Source organism: Momordica charantia, assembly GCF_013281855.1.
Source record: "Momordica charantia cultivar OHB3-1 chromosome 7 unlocalized genomic scaffold, Mcharantia_2.0 BLBB01000007.1, whole genome shotgun sequence".
NCBI lineage: Eukaryota > Viridiplantae > Streptophyta > Magnoliopsida > Cucurbitales > Cucurbitaceae > Momordica > Momordica charantia.
Genome location: NW_028275165.1, coordinates 413,469 through 437,793, shown reverse-complemented (window position 1 = coordinate 437,793; position 24,325 = coordinate 413,469). Strand labels below are relative to the sequence as shown.

The window sequence follows — 24,325 nt, the reverse complement described above, 5'->3', positions numbered from 1 at the left end:
AGAACAAGAAAAAACACAACAACTCCCAAACAATTTTCTCTCAAGCTCTCTCTTTTCCATTTTCTATAGATCCATATCGAACGCTCCCACAAGCGTGTTCTCGGTACCCAGAGGATAGCACAGAAAGTCTATTGGTGGTGTTCGTCGGAAAATCATTGAAGAACAGTTCTTCAAATATAAGTTTTCCCCTATATTTCATCGTTTTCAATGATGTGGTTTTGTTCTTCAAAATTCAAGAACTCGATCCGTTTTCCGCTGCGTGATTCACTTCCCATCAAAGATATCACTATATAACGACTATCTTGCTTCTAAGTACCCTAACAATGGCTACTTAGAATTACACAATTGAAAATACTCTCACTAAAGCCATAGATACAGACTTATTTTCACACACGGCTCACAATCACTCAAGCCTCTTTTACATGCCGCAAACCACCTATTTATAGAGACTTATACGCCTAATACAAAGCCTAAATGAAAAAGGACTCGAAAAACAAACATCTACACAGATTCGGAGTCGTAGCGTCGCGGCGTTGCCTACTCAACAACTCGCCTGCTGCTGGGGCGTCTTCTGGATTTGTAGTGTCGTGACACCCTATGCCAGCGCCCGCACTAGGGTCGGCGCCTTGGTGCTTGATATAGCGTTGCGACTTCGGCTCTCCTAACTCGGGCGTTCTGTAGTTGTGCTATTTCCTCCTGTTTTGGCTCCATTGACCCAACTATCTCCCACTTGGAGATAAAATATGGATCTTGCCTCCTATGCAACAAGAGTCTCTATCTCTGATCATCTTGGAAAACTCCAAGACTTCTTCTATGACAACTTCTTATCTTCCAGAAAACTTCAAGGCTTTTCCTGCCAATTAAAACTTGTAAAACAAAATATTAGAAATCACTACTCTCATTTACATTTTCCTTGAAGTCGAGGTAATATCCGTGCTCTCGTCTCTCCAACGCAAAAGACTCAGCTTGCTCCCACTCAAACTAGGTGGCGATATCTAAAGGCTTCCTTGTTCCTTCTCAACTTATTTTTATTTTTATTTTTTTTAACTCTTGGAATATAATGGTATCTAACCATGTTTTACCACACATATCAAGTTTGAAAACACATGAGATCTAAAATCTCTACTTGTTGGGAAAATAATTGGAGCCAAAACAAGGAATGTAATTCGGCCAAGAAACTTAAACAAAAACAGCCCAAACCTAAAACCTAAGTTTGCCAAATGTATACATATTGTGAAGTCTCCTTGTTTTTTTTTGTTTTTCTGGCCGTGAGTGATAGAAACAAAAAAAAAAAAAACAAAATAGTGGCAGTTTGTGTTAGTGCACAAAAGAGTGGTGGTAGTGGTGTTATTTGGCAGAGAAGAAAAAAAAAGAACGTTGGCTTGTAGTGTGTTGTCGGCAGCCTGTTCTCGTGAGGTTAGTGAGTTTTTCATTCTGTATTTCTAAGTAGCTATTGTCGTAGCGCTTAGAAGCTAGGTGGCTATTGTTGAGGCATCTAGAGAGAGCTTTGTAGAGCGTTTGTGAAGCTCATTGTATTTATCCCAAAATCATAGTAGAACCGGTTGTTGCGGAAGATTGGACGTAGCCCATAGTTGGGGTGAACCAGTATAAATTGCTTGTGTCGTTTTCTGTGCTTTCCCTATTTTTCTTATTATTGTGTGTGACTTAGTTTTCACTGACGAACTGTGAAAGGGGAAAATATTATTGGTGAGTAATTGTTCCCTACAAGTGGTATCGGAGCGTAGGTTTCAGAGTCATGAGAGACAAATATCACGCACACCATTACTATGAAGGGGTTCTGAAGTTGAGTTGAGAGAATTTCAGTTTTTGGAAGATGCAAGTAAAAGATCTTCTTACGTGGATCTTTTACTTGCAAGAAGATACACAAGACTTTGGAGGAGAGACCAGCGGATATGACAGACAAAGCTTGGAATGAGATGGATGATAAGGCCGTTGCAAATATCCGAATGACACTATCAATGGGGGTGTGTAGTCTCGTGGCAAAAGAGATGATTGCAAAAGAGTTGTTGAAGGCCTTGCAAGACAAGTATGAAAAACCTTCTGCCAATACAAAAATATTTCTATGGACGAAGTATTTTAATATCCACATGGAGGAGGGAACCTCGGTGAATCCCCACATTAATGAGCTCACCGATATCTTGAACAAGTTAGAAGGGATGAGTGTCAAGATTGAAGAGGAGGTAAAAGCTGTGAGACTGTTGACATCTTTTTTTGACAGTTGGGAGACGATGAAGATCGTGCTGTCGAATTCACTAGGAGAAAATAGCTTGAAATTTTCAGCTATTTGTGATGCCGCCTTATCTGAGGAAGCCCAGAGAAAATTAGAGAAAATGTCTGCATCTACTTCAGGGGCAGAAAATGAGGTTGAATCAGCTTTGGTGGCTCAGTTTAAGGGGAAGGGCAAGATGAAGTACAACGAGGAGCAAGAACATATGAATAACACGGGTAGTGGGAGTTCCAGTGGAGAAGTTGAATGTTTTTACTGCCATAATAAGGGTCACTTCAAAAACACTATAGGAAGCTTAAAGAGGATCAGAAAAATTAGGACACTCTAAATTACGTGTCAGCGGAGGTGTTAGCTTGTATTGAAGGTAACACAACACCTGTAGATCGATTAGCAGAGTGGGTAGTGGATAGTGCAGCTTCGGTGCATGTAGCTTCAGACAGGAGTTGGTTCACGTCCTTTACTGCAGGAAACCATGGCGCGGTGAGGATGAGAAATGGGAGACTCTCCAAGATCAAAGGACTTGGGGATGTTCGTTTGAGGACTGACAGTGGGACCGAGTTAGTTTTGCATGGTATCAGGTATGTACCCAGTTTCAGGATGAATTTGATATCAGCGAGGAAGTTGGATGACAAAGGTTACAGTGAGTTTGCAGAGAATAGATGGAAACTCATGAGGGGATCCGAGATAGTGGTGGTTGGCCACAGAAAAGCTTCAGTGTATGTGTTGAGGTTTGGTGTTGCCAGAGAATCAGAGAGACATGTTATGCACAGGGCTGCAGATAGTTCAGGGGGATACTTGAAAGAATTAGCAGCATTAATAGTCAGAACAGATCAGGATAATCTGCCATCAGTTCAAGTACAACAGCTGGGAAGTAGAGGAAAGGGAAAGGGGAACAGCTCAGTGAGGTGTTCAACAGATTGTCAGTTTCGAGCCCCGGTTGTCAGACGAATTAATGAGCTGATGAAGTCGTGTAGGCGAAAGAGTGCATTGAGAAAGACTACAGTTGGTGCTGAGGTCGAAGGTGATGTCTCTAGAGTGGCAACAGAATTAGGTGTGAGTGCCAAGTCATCAAGGAAATCTTTCTTCAAAAGTCGTTGGGTGCGAGTGAAGAAGGAAGCATCATGGACCACTTAGTTCGAGTGGGAGCACATGGCTGTGTCTCTAACGTTTGGGAGACATGACCGCGTAGGATTGCTCAGTCTTAGGGCAATCACAGATGGAGCCTTGGTTGGTGCTAAGAAGAAGTTAGAAACTGTCGGTGCAGTGGTAGTTGAGCCTTGGTTGGTTCCAAGAGGATGTTGATCAGTTAGAATCTGTTGGTGCAGTCAGAACTGAGTCATGAGGGACACTGTTGTTGCAGTGAGAGACGATATTGTTGTTTTTTCTCCAAGTGGGAGATTGTTGGGAAAATAATTGGAGCCAAAACCTAAAACCTAAGTTTGTCATATATATACATATTGTGAAGCCTCCTTGTTGTTGTTTTTTTTTGTTTTTCTGGCGGTGAGTGATAGAAAAAAAAAATAGTGGCAGCTTATGTTGGTGCACAAAAGAGTGGCGGCAGTGGTGTTATTTGGTAGAGAAGAAAAAGAAGAACTTTGGCTTGTAGTGCATCGTCGGTAGCCTCTTCTCGTGAGGTTTTTCATTCTGTATTCCTAAGTAGCTATTGTCATAACGCTTAGAAGCTAGGTGGCCATTGTTGTGGCATCTAAAGAGAGATTTGTAGAGCTTTTGTGGAGCTCATTGTATGTATTCCAAAATCATAGTAGAACTCGTTGTTGCGGAAGACTGGACGTAGCCCATAGTTGGGATTGCTTGTGTCGTTTTTTGTACTTTCCCTATTTTTCTTATTATTGTGTGTGACTTAGTTTTCACTGACGAGCTGTGGAAGGGGAAAATATTATTGGTGAGTAATTGTTCGCAACACTACTAAATATAATATAAAAACTTGACCATAAAAACGAAGGGAAAAAACGTATTTTTTTATGAAAAGTTAAAGTGTCTAAAATCTATTTTATTTTAAAGTTTAAACTTATAAATACTGTATTTCTTTGATTTTTTTATCTACTTTTAGAAATGTTTATTTTAAACCGCATTTTAAAAATTAAAAATAGTAGCTTTCAAAATTTTGTTTTTGTTTCTAATATCTAGATAAAAATTAAAATATACTTTTTAGTAAGATGGAAAAAGTAGAAAGAAACAGTGGAAAGCAAATATTATTTAAAAAGAAAAAAACAAAAGGGAAATATTTCTTTCTTTTAGCAATTGAAGAAATATATGTTGATGGAAAGAAAGTGGAGGGGCCTTTTCTTTTGTCCCCTCCCCTCTCTAGAAAAAAAAAAAAAAGTGGAGAGGCAGTTTACTTGTGATAGCATTTATATATGTTATAATTCTTTTTATTATACAGTTATTTAATTTTTGAAGTAAAAAAATTCAAACTTGTGACATTTTATCTTGAAATGAACCAAAATAAATTTAGACTAGAATAAAAAATAACTATATTCAATAGATAGACTTTAATTGTTGTTCATTTCTAGAGAAAAGATAGATTGAATTATAATTAATTACAATATAAAAAGAGAGGACTTATATTTTAATAAATATTAATAAAGTTCAATAATACGTAGAGATGGAGATTTGAATTTTTTTTTTCTCGGTAATATATATCTTCACCTGTTCAGATTGGTCAATTTTTATAAATTAAAAATTTTTAGTCCCATATTGGAATTATAATACACTAATATATTTGAATATATAAAATAATAAAATTAATTTTAAATAGAAAAGTAAAAAATGAGAATGATGGAGGGTCAATTATTGAAGTTAGTGGGTAGGAGAGGGCTTTAGTCAAACCACATTGGAAAATTGCATTATAATAATATATGCAAATCACTAATAATTCACCACTAAAAGTTATATTATTTTTTATGAGCGGTTGAAACAAAAGATAACCATGAACTTAGTTTAATAGTAATTGACACATATTTATGACCAAGAGATTATAAGTTGTAATATTTTTATCTCTACTTATCGTATAAAAAAAATATAATAATGAAAGAAAGGACAACAACTAACAATTTTGGAAATAATGCACATTTTGTTTTTTTCTTTCGATGTTTGACATATTTATTTTTGATTTTTTTTTTCGGATTGTATAATGCAAATAGTTAAAATTCTCAAACAACTTTTAGTTTTTAGATTTTGAATTTGAAATTTTAAAATGCATAATTACATAAAAAGACAAAAACTTCTATAAATATTAAACATGATATTATAAGTTACACATAAGGTAAATATAAATATAAAAATTATTAAATAAAATATATAAAAATGTTGAAAATCATATTTTATGGCTAGCATGTTGTGTTAGGTATATTTATAGTTCTCAAATCTTTGTTTTGAAAATTCATTTTTACTAATGAAATCTTCTTTATATTGGCTAGTCATTAAATATAATTTTATACTTTACCTTTTCATCGTCTAAAATTAATTAATTTATGGATTCACAAATCTTCATTTTGACATTTTTACTAATGAAATCTTCTTTATATTGGCTAGTCATTAAATATAATTTTATACTTTACCTTTTCATCGTCTAAAATTAATTAATTTATGGATTCACAAATCTTCATTTTGACAGGTTCAATGTTCCCTATGGATAACAAAAACTTTTAATTTTCATTCTTTTTGGAAAGTTTTGATAAAAAGTAGACATTTTGAGAGAAAAAAAAAATACAAAATTTGATGTATTACAATACTTAATTTTCTTTCATTTTATAAATGGTTTGTAAGATAATAGACTCATTGTTTTGTCGAACACTCACACCTCTAGACTGATCACACCCATATGTGAATAGATGTACCGCTTCTCTCAACAGATTCTTCATCCGAACAGTAGCATCTCGTAGAAGTAAAAAGGGCACAATAAGTATTTATTGAAATATTAAGGGCAAAATAGGTAGGCAAAAATTCTCCTCCACCCGATTGCTGTGACTACAATGTTCCTATTCATTGACTAAAATAAGTTTTAATACCAGAGTGGGACTGCCAATGAACTCCACTTGGGAGTAGTAGCAGTATGTTCAGTCAAAATAAGAGAAGTGAGTCGTGAATGATGAGTCTTCCTTTCCTTCTCATGTTTTTTCTAATTGCTAACTGAGATGCGTAAGACATTAAAGAGTAGGATATGCGACGGAGATTAGGATGAGTTTTGCTGAATCAAACTGGGTAGAAATTCTCATAGGTGAATTCAATCAAAGCGATTTTAAGACAACACACACAAAGAAAAAAAACAAGACTCCAGTGGTTAGTCAAAGGACAAAATCTTCAATATACATATCGAAAATGAGTTTTAGGCGAAAGAAAAAAATACATGATTTTCTTTCCTTTTATAATAATTTGTACCTATACGCGAATGAATGCATCACTTCGTCTTAACAATCGTCTCTTGTGGAAGTTTGAAAGGTAAATTGGATATATATTAAAAAGTTGAGGGCAAAATGGAGAGGTAAAAATTTCCCTCCATAGCCTCATTATTTATGCTAATTTACCTACTAATTTTAACAAAAAAAATGAAAATTAAGCTTGGCACAAAATTAAGTTTGATTAATGTATGAAATCAACTATTAAATAACTCCGTTTAAACATACAAAATTTCAATAACAAAACTATCTCTAATGTCGCTTTTATCTTAAATCTTGTCAATTTTATATTAAATATATATTTTGTAATTAATTTGATATATGATAGTTGACGTGACAAAATCTAGAATAGCATGTCAATTAATGTGGAAGTTTGCCTAGATTAAATCTTAAAAGAGAGAAAATGTTGAAGAAGTTATCGTTCTTAAAAGGGGATTAGAGAAAAATTAACTCCATTGACAATGTAGGAATAAGACTTATAGGGCAAAATTTAGACGTTAATTACCATGTCGTTCTAGATTTTGTCATGTCAACTTTCTGTTCACAATATTAACCGACGTTTGCTCACATGATATTTTTGAAACCTTTATGAAAGATCAATGATAGTATTGAAACTTTTGAAAAGACATGATTGGTTTTTGAAACAAAAGCAATATTCAGGAATATTCTTTCTAATTTAGCCTGTATTAGATTGTCACATTACCTATGAATATAAAATCAAATCAGTTTTTTTTTTCAAGTTCAAGAACAAAAAAATGAAATAAAGTTAGAAAGTTTTATGATCTAAAATAAACATTCAAAGTCCCTGTCAAAACAAAATAACTCTAAAAGTGGAAAATAAAATTCAATCCAATAATTATCAAGTCTTTGATTTTCAATTTTTTTACTTTGGTACTTGATTTTTATTTTTTAGATTGACAACCCATAAGCAAATAAGTCTTTAGACTAGTATTATTATTATATTTTAATTGGAAAATTGAATAAAGTTTAAAAAATAATATATGGTTTCGTAGAGACTAAACATTTCAATGATTGGTTGAGTATATAATTTTTCCAAAAGTCATATGGGCGGTGCTAAGGATTGGAAAGCAACGTTTTTTTTTTCTTTTCATCTAATAAGTTATTTTCATTAAAGAAAATGGTTTAATCTTTGACATTAAGGGGCTATTTGAAACAATATTTTAAAACTTTATAGTTTTATTTTATACTGTTTAAAAAACAAGTTTAAATGAATTGTAGGTCAATAATTAAAAGATTTTAGAAACTAAAATATAGTTTTTGACTTATATAAAATTTTCTTTTATAAGAATAAATTCTTTTAAAAACTTTGATTGTGAATTTGAGGCTTTCCATATGTTAATTTTCAATTGAATTTAAATTTGAGTGTGATAGATTGGGAAGTATATATATTTTAATATAACAAATTGGAGTATGAGAGTTCGAACCTCCACCCTTAAAGGAAAATGAATATATATCAAATGTTGTTGAAGTATAATTGTAAAAAAGAAAAAAAAAATATATATATATAATGAAAATAGTAAATTTTTAAGGAATGATTTTATAAAATTAAAAGACAAAATAGAAACATGACAAAAAAAAGAAAAAAAACAACAAAATGATAACATAAATTTTCTCCACTCCAACATAGTTTTTATTTCCTCTATAATTAGTATTTAATTAATTGAAATGAACCAAAATAAAATAAAATAATACAATAAATGAACTTAAAAAATATAAGGTTAAAACGGAGATAACAATTTCTTCATTATAGCTCATTTTACGTGCAATGCAAATTTTATAAAAATAAGAAGGAAGATGATTTGTGTAGTTAAACTAAATTAAAATTTCTGAAATTATATGAGCCAAATTTCCTAATTGTTGTTTTGAAGTAATGTTAATTAATTAATTTATTTTTTCTGTTGGACTAAATTGTTGGATTTATTTTTAAGTTTGAACTTTGAACATGTCATGCTTTGTTATTAAACATTTATTTAACAATTACTATTTCTATATAATATTAGCATGTGGTATTTTAATTGAATTAAAATTATCAATGGATGAAGCTGTGACGAAGGGAAGAGTAATTTTTTTTATTGTAAACATAAAATATAGTATATAATATACTGGCCAAAATGATGTAAATTTAAAATATTATTCTTTTGGAAAAAAGAAAAAAGAAGTAAAATCTTATTCTATTTTCTCGTATGACTGACAGGAAAAAAAATAGTATATTAATTAATAGTAATGGACGGCGGTGATGCGAATCTAGTGCACTAACCTGACAAGTTCAAGTACTGTGTGTACGGTTGAGATTAGGCCACTAAGTGATATAGATAATTTAAATAGTTGGCTCGAAATTTAAGGTGTCATTTAGTAATCTTTTTGTCTAATTTGTTCTCTTTTTTTAACAAATAAATGTAGGGTACGAACTACAAAGATTTAAACACAATCTCAAATAAATGAGTAGATTTTAATTACCACTTAATCATATTCATATTGAGTTTCTTGTTTACTGGTTGCTTTTACCACCCATTGAGACATGTTTTTTTTTTCTTTTTTTGAAAAAGACTTCTAATAATGAAATTAAGTTGTCATAAGGCTACAGTGTTTAGTCCATCATCTCCAACACTCACGAATGAAGGAAAACTTGATAGCCACAAATACACTTGTCCCATTCTAAGAGTTTTTTCTTGCCAAGGAGTGAGCACCTTCGTTTGATTCCCTATAGACATGGTGAAAAGAGACCTTAGACGTGGGTGACCGATCAAGAAGGACGACAGTTGAGGTGGTAAGAACGCGCCTTTTTGTACGAGGTCTTGAAGGTGGGGTACACCTTCGACAATTAGTAGGTGGCGCCTCCATCTGCAGACTTGCGGCATGCAGTATGTGAGCGGTAGGTCGCAGTGCTCGGCGTCTTTGTCGTAAGTAGAGGTGGCGACGCACTCGCCTGCCCGTGCAGCGTATGGTATATAACCGTCTGTGGTCCCGCACCTTGCTGTCATCCCCACAACCGGATGCGTGTCTTAGTCGGATTTACCCTCAACATACTTGAAGATAAGATTATGAATAATTCGAATTAATCCGATCCAAATATTTTATAAATGAGATTTTTTTAAAAAAAAAATTGTATATGTATAGTTGGGGTGGATTGAGTCTATGATATGGGTATAGGTTGTTTGGGTGGAAGATTTATTTTTTTAATCGGTGAACTCTTAAACATTGAAACTTATTTTGTACTAAAAAAAGTATTTAAACTTATTTCCTCAAAAAAAAAAAAACAACTTTAAGTTAAGTTTAGGTTTTCATCTGACAATGATATCGAAGAAGCGTCAGAATCAGAGAAGGAAAAAGGAAAAAAGAAAAAAGAGAAAAAAAAGACAAGGGAATTGAATCATATCATCCGCCATTGGCACCGCTCAAATTTGGTAGAAAGGCAATGTGTATTGAAGGCAATTCAATTTCTTCACTCATTTCTTTCCTTTGCAGCGCTAGAATTCGGAAGAAAGGTACGGACGATTTAATAATTCTCTCTCTCTCTCTCTCTCTCTCTCTCTCTTTCTTTCTTATAGCATCATTCACTGAGTACTTGAGAAGGTAAGAGTTATTGCAAGTTCGAAGATTGATGAAATAATACAGTGATGATATGATATCCAGCTTGTTGATTCATATAAACAGATAAATCCCCTAGTTTTCTGTACATGAATATTATATTATAGTGGTTCTAGTAGCTAGAAAAATCATTTGTCACACAAGGTGTTTGTTGTTTTGCCTGAATGAGCAGGACACCGGAAAAAAAAAACATAAGCACACACATCAAACATATCATATTGAAATAAATTTTGTTGAAGTAAAGAGGAGGGAAGGCAAAGAACAATACTAGGGCTTCTGGTCTTGAGGGCCATGCGGAGGGGATGGGGGGATATGGGGAATCCATGTTCTGGGGTCTCTAAGGTCGAATGCTGGAGGTGGGGGAGGGAAAAAGGGAGGAATATGGGGAATCCATGTTCTTGGATCTCTAGGATCAAATGCAGGAGGTGGGGGAGGAGAAAATGGAGGAATATGGGGAATCCAGGTTCTCGGGTCCCGGAGATCGAAAGGAGGAGGTGGGGGAGGGGAAAATGAAGGAACATGGGGTATCCAGGTCCTTGGATCGCTGAGACTAAATGGAGGTGGGGGATATGGTGAAGGTGGGGGAGGCGAAAGTGGAGAAATATAGGGTATCCAGGTTCTAGGATCACTGAGACTAAATGGAGGTGGTGGAGGCGGAGGAGAGGGTGCGGGTGGGCTTGGAGGTGAAGGAAGTAGAGGAGGTAAAGGTGGAAAAGGAAATGGTAGAGATGGTGGGTTTGGACAAGTAGGGAGAGGAAAATATGGAAAAGGGGGCAATGGAGGAAGTGGAGGCAGAGGAGGAAAGGGGAAAGGGAAGGCATAAGGAGGGAAGAAAGGGAGAAAGAACTTTGAGGAGGTCAAGGGATCTGGAGATTCCTGTTTCTTATTCCCACATAGACTTGTATCCTTCTTCAATGGCCTGTAACTTAAAGCATTTAAGCTGAATATACAGAGATTATCTTGCTTAGACTTGACCGATATCTCTTCCGCTGTAGTCGTCAAGCCTGGGACATTGCAGACCTCAGATGAGCTCCCTATTAATCTTGCCTGGCAAAACGACTGCATTGTCATACCATCAACACAATTAATTCCATCCACAGATGGAATTTCCAATCTATACGCTCCATATTTATCTGTTGTTCTGTTGACTGAGAAGCTCATCTGCTCTGCCATTTTTGGAGCAATTGCTCTGAATTTGCACTGCAAATGGACATCCACACCTGATCACCAGAAAACATAGTCCTCTATTACTACAATGATAGGTAATTAAAATTTTTTACATTACCGACTCGAAATGGAATTCTCTTACCAGGCAAGAAGTAGCTCTGTTTGGAGAAAGTGTTGCTTAAACATGTATCACAATAAACCGCACCCACTACCGTGATTCGAGTGACCGAAGCTGAGGTTTCGGGTGTTAGGCCAAAGACATCAGAGAAGACAGATGTTAGAGAAAGTAGGAGAAGGAGAGAGATTGCTGGATCCATAAGAAAACTGAAGGAGAAGGACGAGGAGGTTGTGAGAGTTTGTTGGAAAAAGTATCATCTATCAATGGGCAAGCCCTTAAATTTTTCAAGCATCTGTTTGCTATATACTGTTTGCTTTGCATTGCATTGCATATAATGTGCCCGTGAGTTCTTGGTGTTAGACCAACTGTAATCAGAAAAGAGAAAATGATTATTCTATTCACTACAAACAAAGACATGTGAAGTGGCTTTTTGGCTGAATGTGAGGGGAAGCGTAAAATGAAAGGGTTTTCAGCAGCTAGTCTTTTTAGGCAGATTCAGAGATAACTGGGACTGATTAAAGAGCCTCTTTGATTTCATGTCTCTATTGGCTGTCCAGAAAATGGAACTTCATTATTTTCAGCACCCAGAAAAGGCCATGAAAAAGAAGAAGAAATGGCGAAATGCCATGAATACCTGTTCAAAGACCCTTGTTAGGTAATTTCTTAGTGTTCATAAGGAACTCGCATAAATAATAACACAGGTTGATTAGGAAGAGAGTTCAATAAGTAGCCTAATCTTTCACTTAATAATTGTGGCAGACATGCTATCCGCTGTACCAGACAGTCCTCGACTGCCTGTTTTCGTGTTGGTACCCTAAAAACACATTTCGTGTGGGTACCCAAACTTATGTAATGGCATAATGCTTATTGGTTATAATTTGTAACGATTTAATCGATGTAGTTTAAAATTTGCAAAGAGTTAATCTATGCTGTGAAATTTCTCGTTAAGATAAGATGTGTGTGATGTGACAGCCACTTTGATCTGACTTACTGGCTATTTGTTTTCTACACACATGCCTTTGTTTTTGTACACATGGAATTCGGGTATCTACCACGTCAAATTCCTATTACTTATTAACCTGATTTTTCACAAATTTTAAACTATATGGACCAAAGTTAATGTATAGTGAAAATGAGGAGTTATATTTGAGATTATCGAAGTTCCAATATAATGCTTCTTGCGTGCTTTTTATGCTTTTCTTGAAGTTCTATCAATTTTGAGCACCCTCTGCTCCAGTAAGAATTGAAAAGAAAATAAAAGGAAAAGAATTTGTGTGAATTTGTTTAATAATAGATGGAAGTTAAATCCCATCTTGGTTCTTAAATTTTTTAATATATTCTAATTTGATACTTTTACTTTCAAATAATATGTTTAATTCCCCAAATTTCGTACTGATTCTTACTGTTAAATTTCTTTAGTGTATTTAACAAATTTCTTACGTGTTACTGCATGCTTTTATTTTTAAAGCTTAATGGATCAAATTGGATTTCAAGTTTGGAACCAAGTGACCAAAACCTTTTGCCAAATTCAGTATGAAAGTTTAATGACAAGAATCATTATATCTATGGTCATGGTTATGGATAGAACCAGAGTTTGTCACGTGGTCCTCTCACCTGGGAGCACGTGTCGGGACCTTAGCTCGGACAGACTGAGGATGAGAAGGTCATCGTCTCGCTTGTCTAGCTAGACATCCACGTTGGACGATCCGAAGCCGACACCACATCAGCAATTGTGTATGATGTTAAGCTAATGTTTACATCGGTCCTTAGAGTTTCACCAGAAAGATCTCTATAGCTATGAATAGAGATTTTGCCCCACTTGTATATCATAAATTAGAAGTTTTTCTACTCGAGGTGTGACTTGTGTTCCAATCTGTAAACTAAAATAAATATACAGTGAAAAGTAATTTTGTATATGTGAGCAGTTGAACTTTACTATTTTACTGCTGATAGAATGATGATGTTTCCAGCCAACTGCTCATTCCATAACTGTAGTATTCATTATCCCTCACTCTCCAGTTTTAGTGTGATGTAACTCTTTCTTTCTGTTAATATGTCAATGAAATCTGACATTATTCTCTCCTTTTTCCTTTTTCAATGTGTCACATGTCACTCCCTCTTTTAATACTGACTTAAGTTTCTAGGTCATTGTATTTATACTTTAGTTAATATAAATTTTAACCGGTTTAAATACTATTTCGGTCCTTATTTTGGTTTATATACTTTTAATTTCGGTTCATTTTAGTGTTTAGACTTTTGAAATATTCGTTTTGGTTCGTTTACTTTTGAAAAGTTATAGTTTGAATCATTATTTGCAAGATTTTAGCACAAAATTTATACACCAAGTATTAATAATTTAATAGCCAACATGAGCCTAGCTTATTGGTTTTGATCCCTTATATCTCCAAATTGTTGTACTAACAAAAAAAAATGAAATAATTTAATTTAAATTTCAGGAAATTTAGTGAGTAAAATGTCATATTAAAATTTTGATCGAAATAAATGAGATAAAAAAAATGAATGATCAATATGGTCACTTTTTTTAAAAGTATAGGGACTAAAACGAATGCCTCGCAAATACAAAGACTAAAATGAATAAGTATAGGAATCATAATAGACGTTTTGAAAGTATAGAGACTAAGATAAACTAAAACAAAGTATATTAGTTGCAAGAGTATTTAAACCATTTTGATTTCCAGTACCTGTTTGATTTGTGAATTATGTGATTTAAATTTGAGATATGTCTTAGAGATTTGAATTTATATAGCAAACTCATAGCTTATAATTGGTAAAACTTTGCATATACACCATATCTATAAGGTTCTTCTTCAATATTAAATTGCTACAATTTAGCTATAAAACCAAAATAGGCATAACATTGTAATTATGCATGATGTTGAATTCATAATTAATTTCAACCATTTCTATAAGATTATAATTTAAATTATTACAAATTATATTTTATTTATTAAATCATTTGATAAAAGATCAAGAAAAACAATTTTTATATATAAACAAAAATTGTATGGAGTAAAATGTTATTTCTTCTTCTTTTTTTTTTTGATAAAACAAATAAATGTTATTTCAATGTGATTAAAGAGTGATTCTATTTAAATTAATTCACAATCATTTTTACCAAACACTAGAAAACTATTAAAATTATTCGAGTACAGTTTTGAAAATAGTTCTCAAAATCAAATCAATTCCAAACATGTTTCAAAACTACATAGACGGAAAAGGGACAACCTCCAAAAACTCAATACCTAAAACAAATGTTTATATTGGTAGGGATTTTACCAATATTATTATAATTTGATTATTCTAATCTTGGTAAAATATATATTATCATTTTAATTTATTCGAGGTAAAATAAATCTTAGATGTGGGCGAATATTTAGTACATGTGACAATATATACTTTAAGATTTTAAATGTGAAATCCAACAAAAATAACTGTGGATTTTGTACTTAATTTCTTCTCTAAGCTATTGTCTTGTCAGAAGAAGTAGAATAGAGGGGAAAATGGACAAAGAAGATGATAGAAAGGGATTAAAGTGAAAAATGATTCTCACAAAATGCATAAAATTTGAAGCCATATGTTCGTTGGAAAAAGCATTAACTTTGCTAAGATTCTTCCTTTCTCAGAGAGATCTAAATTAATTTTGCTAAGATTATAGCTAAACTACTCATGCCTGGTTAAAAAGTTGTGAGTTTGAATTTCGACCTCACAGTACTTAAAAAAAAATCTAAACTAATGGGCTTCCAAGCTCGATGATTGAAAAAATCCTATCAACCCAAATTCAAACTTTTTTTTAGTACAACCATGTGGGGTGGGGATATATGTCAATTACCGCTGAGCTACGATAGTTTTGGTATCCAATTCAAACTTATATGATTTGGATTGAGTTGAGTTCACGTCAAATAGAAACTCTATGGATAAAGTTGGTTTAATAGTTTACCTAAAATAAAATTGGATTGAAACAAATCACCCTAAACTTTCCATGGTAAAAATTAACCCTTCAAACTTTCATAAATGACAAAATTAACCCCAACCAACTCAGCAAAAATATATTATGGACCTATGGCTCAGTTCATTATCTAATAAAGACTATTTTAGTTAATAAATTTAGAATCCGAACAATTGAATTTAGTTTTTTTAGTACAACATATTGGGGTGGGGGATGGAACTCACAACCTCATGATTGGAGGTATATGCTAGGCTCACTTTGGCAACAATTGAGTTGAGTTTAAAAGTATTTCGACCAAACTCAACCTATAAACTCTCCTACCCCTAATTGCTTGTATATTAATGAAGCTAGGTCGTGTTAGGACAACCATCGACTAGCCAGTTCTCGACCCTATCTTCATAACAATAGGATGTTGTTTACTTTAGATCTAAGTTTTTGCATTTAAATAACTTTATATAACTTGTTAAATATAATCTATTTACAATAAATATTTATTTAAATTTGTACCTCATATATATATGAAAATAGAAAAAAATTACTACTTTTTAAAATTAAGGTACCGTTTTAATTATTCTCAATCGTAATGGAAATCAATCGTAATGAAAATCAATCGTAATGAAATCAATCGGAATGAGAATGTTATTACATTGATATTGTTTACTTGAACATATATGAAATTGGAATCAGAAACCAATTCATGGTGTTTACTCCCATCTGGAATTGTAATCAGACATATGCTGATTACCAAAATACCCTTATATATTTATAACTGATATAAAATTACATTAATTAAAAAGGATTTTATGAGATTTTTTATATTGAAAAAAAAATACTTATAATAATTTTTAGATCTACTTATATTATTTTACTTAATAGTAATAAATTATATATTTTGTATTTAAGTCTAAATTTTTTTTACACTTTATTTGATATTATTACTACATTATTTATTATAATAAACTTTCTTTTACCCATTCAGACAAATGAGAAAAGGAAAAGCGGCAATGGAGCAGTTGAAAAAATAACGCTAAAAGAAAGCAAAAAATCATGAGTTTGTATAAGAGAGAAAAGAGCATTGCTTGTCAAATTACCATATCGTGAGTCGCACAGATTAAGGAATTGGAATGAGATTACACAACTATTTTGCATGTAATAAGATTGCACATTTTTTGGGGAGTGATTCCAAAATTTGAGGTGGGTCCCACAGTTTATTATTATTCATTTATTTTGGTAAACATAATCAAACGTAATGAAAATTTTGATTACACAAGTAAACGAGGTCTAAGTAATTATTTTGAACTTTCATTTTTCTAGAAATATTTTCTAAAACTGGACTATATAGATACAAATTCTCTAAATGCTAGGAAAACGATTTTACACCAATAAAAATATTGTTTTGTTTATAAATTTATAGTTTGTCACCCTTATACATATAGCTATAAATGAGAATTTATGATCATTTATGTCTTCAATAAATACTCTAGAATTAGAAATATTCTTTTACAATATAGAACTCGAAATTAATTGAACCATACTTAATTATATGTTGAAAAGAACTATAAAAAAAGGGAAAAAAAAACAGCATGAGTTAATCATACTTAATTATTAGCTCTAGAAATTATGAATTTGTTGACAAATTACTGATATAATTCCTTATTGGAGAGAGAGAGTACAAAAATAAAAAAGGACAGAAAAATAATTGAAGGAACAACATTATTTTGCCTCTCCATGCTTTTTATCTGGTATGCAATTGATATTATTTTATTGTATATAGATATATATGTATTATTTTTTTTCCCTTTTTCTGAAATTAATAATAATAAATATGGCATGAAAAGTAGTATGAATAATTTATTTGATTTTCTTTTCCAATTTAAAAAATCATAGAAAAATTTGTTCTTATCCCTTCATGTCTTAATTAATTAATATTAATTATAAGTTTATTTATCTTAGCTTTAGTGGACCCAACTTAATTTAAACTATCTCTTAATATAAGTACATTTTAATCCTTGAAATAGCCTCTGTATAAGATTTTACCATTACTATTCAAGATTTTAAAAATATTAGTGAGGCTTAATAATAATAATAATAATAATAATAATAATAATAATAATAATCTTAATCTCTCAAACTTTATCCATTCCCTATATTTCAATTGTTAATATATTTAAACAATTGATTTTGTTATCCTGACCCATTTAATAACCACTTCGTTTTTTTAATTTTATGTAAATTTAAAAAACCAAAAAATGTCGTTTTAAAATATATTTCTGTGGTTCAAAATCTTCATTTTTTATAATTCTCGACTTTTTTCTTTCTTTGATATATTTCTCTCCAACAAATTTCTTTTTCGCTCTATAATTTTTTTCTACCAAATTTCTCTCTAAACAAATTATTTCTCTCAAATTTTCATGTCTAAAATATTTATTTTTATTTTTGTCTAAAATTTTCATCCCTATATATTTTTATTTATTTCTTTTTCTTCTTACATATCATTCTCATTTTCTCCATCTAAAAATTTAATATTTTCCTGAACTTTTCTCTCTCAAATTTCACCTTTTATAATTGGTTTCCCCTCTTTTATCATTTATCTTTTATTTAGCAAATATGTCTCCAACCTTTTTCTATCTAACTTTTTTTTTTCTTTCAAATTATTTCTTTATAACTTTTCTTTCTATTTTATTTTATTTTTGTCTAACAAATATATGTCGAATTTTTTTTTTCTAACTTTTTTTCATACTACAATTTTCTTTCTTTTTTAATTTTTCTTTGGGTGTCTTTTGCTCTCAATTGTACTCTCTTGCTCTAATTTTTTTTTTTTTGTTTCACTTTTCTCTCACTAGTCTAAATATTTCCTCCTCCCCTAAGATTTCTCTTTAAAAAGTTTGAATTTATCTCCCTAAACTTTTATTTTCATGTTTCTAAATTAGAATGACAAAAATCTATGCAGGGTTGGGTTACTGCTCCAAAACCAGAGAACACATTTCCCTCCATGTCCTAGCTCCGACCCCAATTCTATTTTTAAATAATTAAATATATATTTAATTTACTATTTTACTAAATTCTGTATATAATATTAAAATATTTTTTAAATCTAATTATTTATACTAAATTTTAAGTAAAATAGACCTACTTTATATATATTTTTTTATTTTTTAATTTCCAAAAATAACTAAAATTATTATTAAATCGGTAATTTTCCTTGCAGAAATCCACATCCCCAAACGAGGACTCCAGAGAATTAATAAGACGGAGACGAGGACTAAATTACATTTTCGCAAGGATGAGGACGGGGTGGCGCATCCTAACTCTCACCCCACCCCTTCGAATCTCTATGAATGCCTTGAGTCGAATCCGTACCTACCACGGTTCAATTAATGTTGTGTAAGTTAAAAATAGTAGACATGAAAAATGTGGAAAGAAAAGCAAAGATTGAGGAAGCTAATTTAATTTTGCATTTCTCTATACAGAAATGAGACGTGAAAAATGTGATACAAAGAGAAGAGAGAGAGGGCCATGATGTGAGATCTCAGAAAGGTGCCACCTTTGTTAGAGAAAAATAAAATAGAAAGAAAAAGAGTGTTTTTATTTAGAGCCACAAGGCTCCTGCGTCCTTGAGAAGAGGAACCAAAGTGCCATTGATATGAGAAGCCATGACTCTATCCATTGACCCCACCAGCTTCCCCCCGATGAACACGACGGGAACCGCCGGCGACGAAGCTCCGATCAGCCTCATCAAGGCCCTCTCAATCTCCTTCCCTCTCGGGTCGTGGTCGAGCTCGTAGACCGTCGGGTTCACCCCCATCCCGCACAGCAGCCGCTTCAGCGCGTGGCACATGCAGCAGCTGCTCACGCTGAATATCACCACCGCGCTCTCCGCCGCCAGCCGCACCACTCTCTCCACCGCATCGCTCCCCATCGCCCTCGCCATGTAGTAGTCCCACGACCGCTCGGACTGAAAATGCATCATCTTGAGTGATTGATAGCACTCGAAGAAAAATCCTAAGCCCTGGATCCTAAAACAATATTCCGATCGAAGACTTGAGGGTGGAATTGCGGAGACCGGAGAGTCGAACCGGGGATTATATAGAGGGGTTGTGTTTGGGAGAGGGGGGCAAGGGGGTTGTAATAAAGGAGAATTTGTCTGTTGTTGTCGCGGCGCGTGCGGTTGGGAAGATCAATCTCTGTGTTTTTGTTTTTGTTTTTGCTTTCAAAAGGATTGCTGTCTGTCTCTCTCTTTCTCTATGTGTTCTGTTTTCTGTTTCCGTTTCTTTTTTTCCATTTTTCCTTTTTTTTTTTAGAGAAAGAGAGAGAGAAATGGAAATAATATAGGCGTGTCAGAATGGGAGGCGGCTACGGGGATTAAATTGTCTACGCTACTCACTCCACTTTTACTTTTTCTATATTTAACTCTACTTTACTTTCTCAAAATGAACTAGATTGTAATTTAATTATTTGTGTGTGGCAAAATTTTTAATGGATCTCTAAGTTTTATACTCGTGTTTGATAAATCAATTTTTTATGACCGTTGCTTGTGGTTACGTTTGTGCTATTAAGTTAATGTTTGAGCTTAATTATGTACGTCGTAATATAGTTAATGTGTTACGTAAATGTTAAAAATTGGAGTTAACCATGTGGGCTTGTTAAAATATTGGGAGAAGATAACACTACTTTAAAAATTTAGAAAGTTATATATATATTTAATATAGAAAGGAAATAAAATACATATTTGAAAGTATAAAGATTAAGGATTCATATGAAAATATTTATGAATCCCCTAAAAACTTTGACCCGAATTAATTTGACACAACTAAAATGGTGGATAATGTTTGAATTAAATTTACCTTTTGATCAAGTATCATGAAGTAAAGAGTCAACTAAGGTACCTAGATATTGGATGAATTGGATGAAGAGTTAAGGTTTGGCTTCTTAAATCATATCATAACATAATATCTATTTATCTATAATATATATTAAAAAATAGCAATCGTAGAAAAATATTGGACTATTTTATCCATTTTTCAATTTCTAAATTACAAGACATGATACATTAACCGTTAATTTCTAATAACAATTAATTAATTAGTATGTGAGAAACGTACAAGCAAAATGAGGCAAAAAAAAAAAAAAAAGGCTTCAATTCAGAGAAATGATGGAAATGCCGTAACTACAAAAGAAGGAGAATTTAGTAGATCAGGAGAAAGCAGTCTTTTTGATGTCATCCCATAGATGATCTGGAGATTTGGAGGTGTTTGAGAATAATCAGTTGTTTCTCTCTAGCCAAATAAACCAAAGGATCGAGCAAAAATCATTATATCGTCCGATAATTTAAAAGAGGGATATTGATACCTTCCGCTTGAAAAACGTGGATGCGAGCAGGAAGAGCTAAAGATAAGTCAAAAGGGATGAAAAAAGCGCCTCCAAAAGTTTGTAGTGTATGAACAGTAGAGAAAGAGACGATGCATATGGAATCACTATTTTATGGAAATAATTACTTGATAACTTGCCTTAATTTTGTCCGTCACTATTTATATTTTAGTTTTGGACTATTTCATGGTTAATCTTAATACTATTACTTTTTGTATTTTAAATGTTTATATATGGTTAAATATGACATGATTATTGATTTATTTCCTCTTTTTTATAATAGGAATACGAGAAAGAATAGAGACAAGTATTCTTTTGGTCTTGAGTTTTTTTTAGTCGGTTTTATAATCGTACATTTTTGTCTCTAAATTTTTAGAAATTAAGTTTAGATAGTTCTTCCATGGATAGATTTGTTAAATCTCTAATAAAAAAGAATGTACGGCTAATATGGCAAATTTGAGTAACGAGATTGAGGCTCTAGGGTCATCATCAAATAACACGATAAACATTGAATCTTAAAAACATCGTTGTTTTCTTCCATCCATCTGATTGCATTACAATGAGATTTTTTCCCACCATGATAGGGTTTAAGATCATGTTCATCTTCTCATCGCGCTACAAATGATCATTTGGTGACACAATTGCATTACGAATACTTCGATTGTGATTTTGATTTCGAGTACTATAACCACAATAGGATCATATATCACATTTTGCAATATGAAAATCGTAGCACAGTAATGACCGCCCAATAACCGCATCGATAATCTAAAGACACTAAACTAACTCATTTCCCCAATTTTATTCATCTATATATACATATAAATCGATTTATGCTCGTAAGATATTTTTTATTAATAGTAAACCGCCTCCAATTCTATATTTTAAAAGTGATACTAACTTCGACCAAATATATATGTTATTTTTAAAAACATAATTTGTCCAAATAATTAATTTTTTTAATACAATAATACACAATATTTTAATTGATACGGTATATATCAATTTAATTTTAATATTTAAAATAGAAAATAAATAGAGATGGGGGTAGTGCAATAAAGGAGACATGGGGGTGACAAAAGCTTATTTGTAACACAGTCGGAGATTTTAATAGACGGCTGTCTCCGTCCTTGTTGTCGGCTTCTCCTCTGTATACAAACTTTTTAGAGAGAGAAAAATTATAAATTATTAATTAGAAGAAATAAAGAGAAGAAAAGGAATTGTCTGACGTGACCCTTACGCGCATGTTTTACTTTACTTTTTAGCCCCTATACCTACAGCCTCCCTTGCATATGGATTCTCAAAACCATGACCAATCACCAACAAAAAGGCCAACAATAACAACTACAATAGAAAAAATATTTAAAAAATTTGTAATTTCTTTTTAAATCTATCCGCCAAACGTTTTTGTTTTTTGTTTTCAATTTTATTGAAAAATTTAAATATTTTTATAATTATTTATATTTCTTTTTTTTTTTTTGTTCTTTTAAGAAACGTTTCTAACATAGTATAAAAGTTTTGGGAAAAAAAAAGCAAGTTTCTTGTTTGTTGCTCCCGTTCCTAACAAAATTAAAATTTTCTTCTTTTTTTTTTCGAAAAAAAAATGAAGAATAGAAATTAGTTACAGAATATAAGAAACAAAAATGAGAGCGTTATTCAACGAGTTCTTAATAATCCTACAATGTAATATGAACTTGAAATACATTTTTGACAGTTTCTCTCAAATCCTCCTCAAGTTATTTTTATTTTAAAAATTTACCGATGCTTCTTTTCCAATTATTAGTTCCCAAACCTAGGCTTAGCTTTTCAAAATGTTATTACTTTCAGTATTTAAACTTAATTTTCAAAAATAAAAAAATAAAAAAACTATTATTATAGCTCTTTTTTTTTTTTAATATTTAATGGGGTTTGTTGCTTTGACCTCTATTTGTATGGATCCTTACTTTTCATTGCTACATATACATGAAACTAAGCTGAGCTGAAAAAGTGCACAAAAAAGTTTCAAAAAAGCGACTAAGCTTTTTTTTTTTTTTTTTTTTTTTTTTTTTTTTTGTGATGTGTTGTGTTGGGATAGGGCTTCCATTTTTTATATATGTAAAAGGAAGAAACTTTCACAGTTGCAGACTTTGCCCTTCATATATTGCTTTGCCCTGCCCTGTTCATCTTTCTATATATGTCTCCATTTCTTACAACACATCCTCTCTTTTGTATTTAGCTTCAAATTTAATATAAAGTTGTTAAATTACTAATTTTGGTTAATGCGAGTTGTCAAGAGGTGAAATCGGACTTGCCACGTAACTCTCTTGCTTGAAAACATGTGTCTAAATCTCAACTCGAACAGGCTAAGGACAAGAAGAGACGGGCAAAGTTGCGTCTCATTGACATAACATAAATCCAGCTCAGCATTTGATTTAGGAGTGCAGCACGACCAACGTAAAATTCGCTAACTATTGAGTATAGATCACTGAAATGATAGGGTAACACTTCACAAAGCTCTCTTATAAAAAGCAGAGTTCATTCTTTGCAAGGTAGGCAATTTCCACACGATCTTACTAAAATTGGTTTGACACCATCTTTAGATTAAATACTAAATAAAATTTTAGAGTGTATGTGGTCGAGCATAGCGCCTGGTGCAAAGTTCTATTTGTAGGTTATCACCTCAACTAACTAGACATTCACGTCGGATCAGAGGCCAACTCGTTACTTCGTCAAAGATCGCATCAAATACGAATTGTTTCAACTTAATTTCAATTTAGTTCTTATGATTTAGAACTTTCAATTTAGTCACTGTAAAATTTCACTGAACTAAAATAAACTCAAATAAAGAGATCAAATTTATAATTTAACATTAGGGTGAATCAATATTAATTTAATGGTTCAAATTTTATTTTAGTCATTGGTCTTTGAGTTTTTCTTCATTAGAAGATAGTGGAGATTTTAAAAAAAATTAAAATGAAGTTGTTATGCTAATGATAAAATAGGATTTTTTTGGGTAAATATAGTAGCTACAATTAATAATTTAATGGTATCTTGTTTCTTGTACTTAGATTGAGCGTTTTTTAAAATTGTTTTCGAATTTTGTGATCTAAAACCGTAGAAATTCTAAAAACAATATTTTTGTATTTTCATATTTTGAATTTGAAACTTTAAAATGCAAAATTACATTAAAAAAGATAAAATCTTTTTGATAAATATACTATGATGTTATAAATTCATTTTATTTTTTTAAAATCAGAATAGGTAAAATATAATATATTATAAATTATACAATATTGTAAAATAATAATTATACGAATTTTATAACAAAAATATTAATAAATTAATTAATATTATTTTAGATTAGAAAAAATATTTAGTTGATAAATACTACTCGTTTACAAATTCATGCTAAACACACATTGAACAATTTTTTAAATTGAGATTTAAATTTA

The 24,325-nt window shown here is 31.9% G+C and overlaps 2 protein-coding genes and 1 long non-coding RNA gene across 3 annotated transcripts; 1 reads left to right on the top strand and 2 right to left on the bottom strand.

The window, feature by feature from the left end:
• Positions 1-9,244: 9,244 nt before the first annotated feature.
• LOC148209966 (uncharacterized) lies at positions 9,245-13,658 on the top strand. The gene is made up of 2 exons (XR_015792387.1): positions 9,245-10,172; positions 13,029-13,658. It is a non-coding gene; the product is annotated as an uncharacterized LOC148209966 (long non-coding RNA).
• Positions 10,286-11,759, bottom strand: LOC111017462 (uncharacterized). Its single transcript, XM_022293220.2, has 2 exons — positions 11,585-11,759; positions 10,286-11,495 (listed from the first exon to the last, which is right to left on the bottom strand). The coding sequence occupies exons 1-2, from the start codon at positions 11,757-11,759 to the stop codon at positions 10,543-10,545; spliced, it is 1,128 nt and encodes a 375-aa protein (XP_022148912.2). The 3' UTR covers positions 10,286-10,542.
• Positions 13,659-18,933: 5,275 nt separating the features above from the next.
• On the bottom strand, positions 18,934-19,987 carry LOC148209965 (glutaredoxin-C1-like). The gene has a single exon (XM_088126645.1). It carries the CDS (start codon positions 19,495-19,497, stop codon positions 19,117-19,119), a length of 381 nt encoding a protein of 126 aa, XP_087982771.1. The 5' UTR covers positions 19,498-19,987; the 3' UTR covers positions 18,934-19,116.
• Between the last annotated feature and the right edge of the window lie 4,338 nt (positions 19,988-24,325).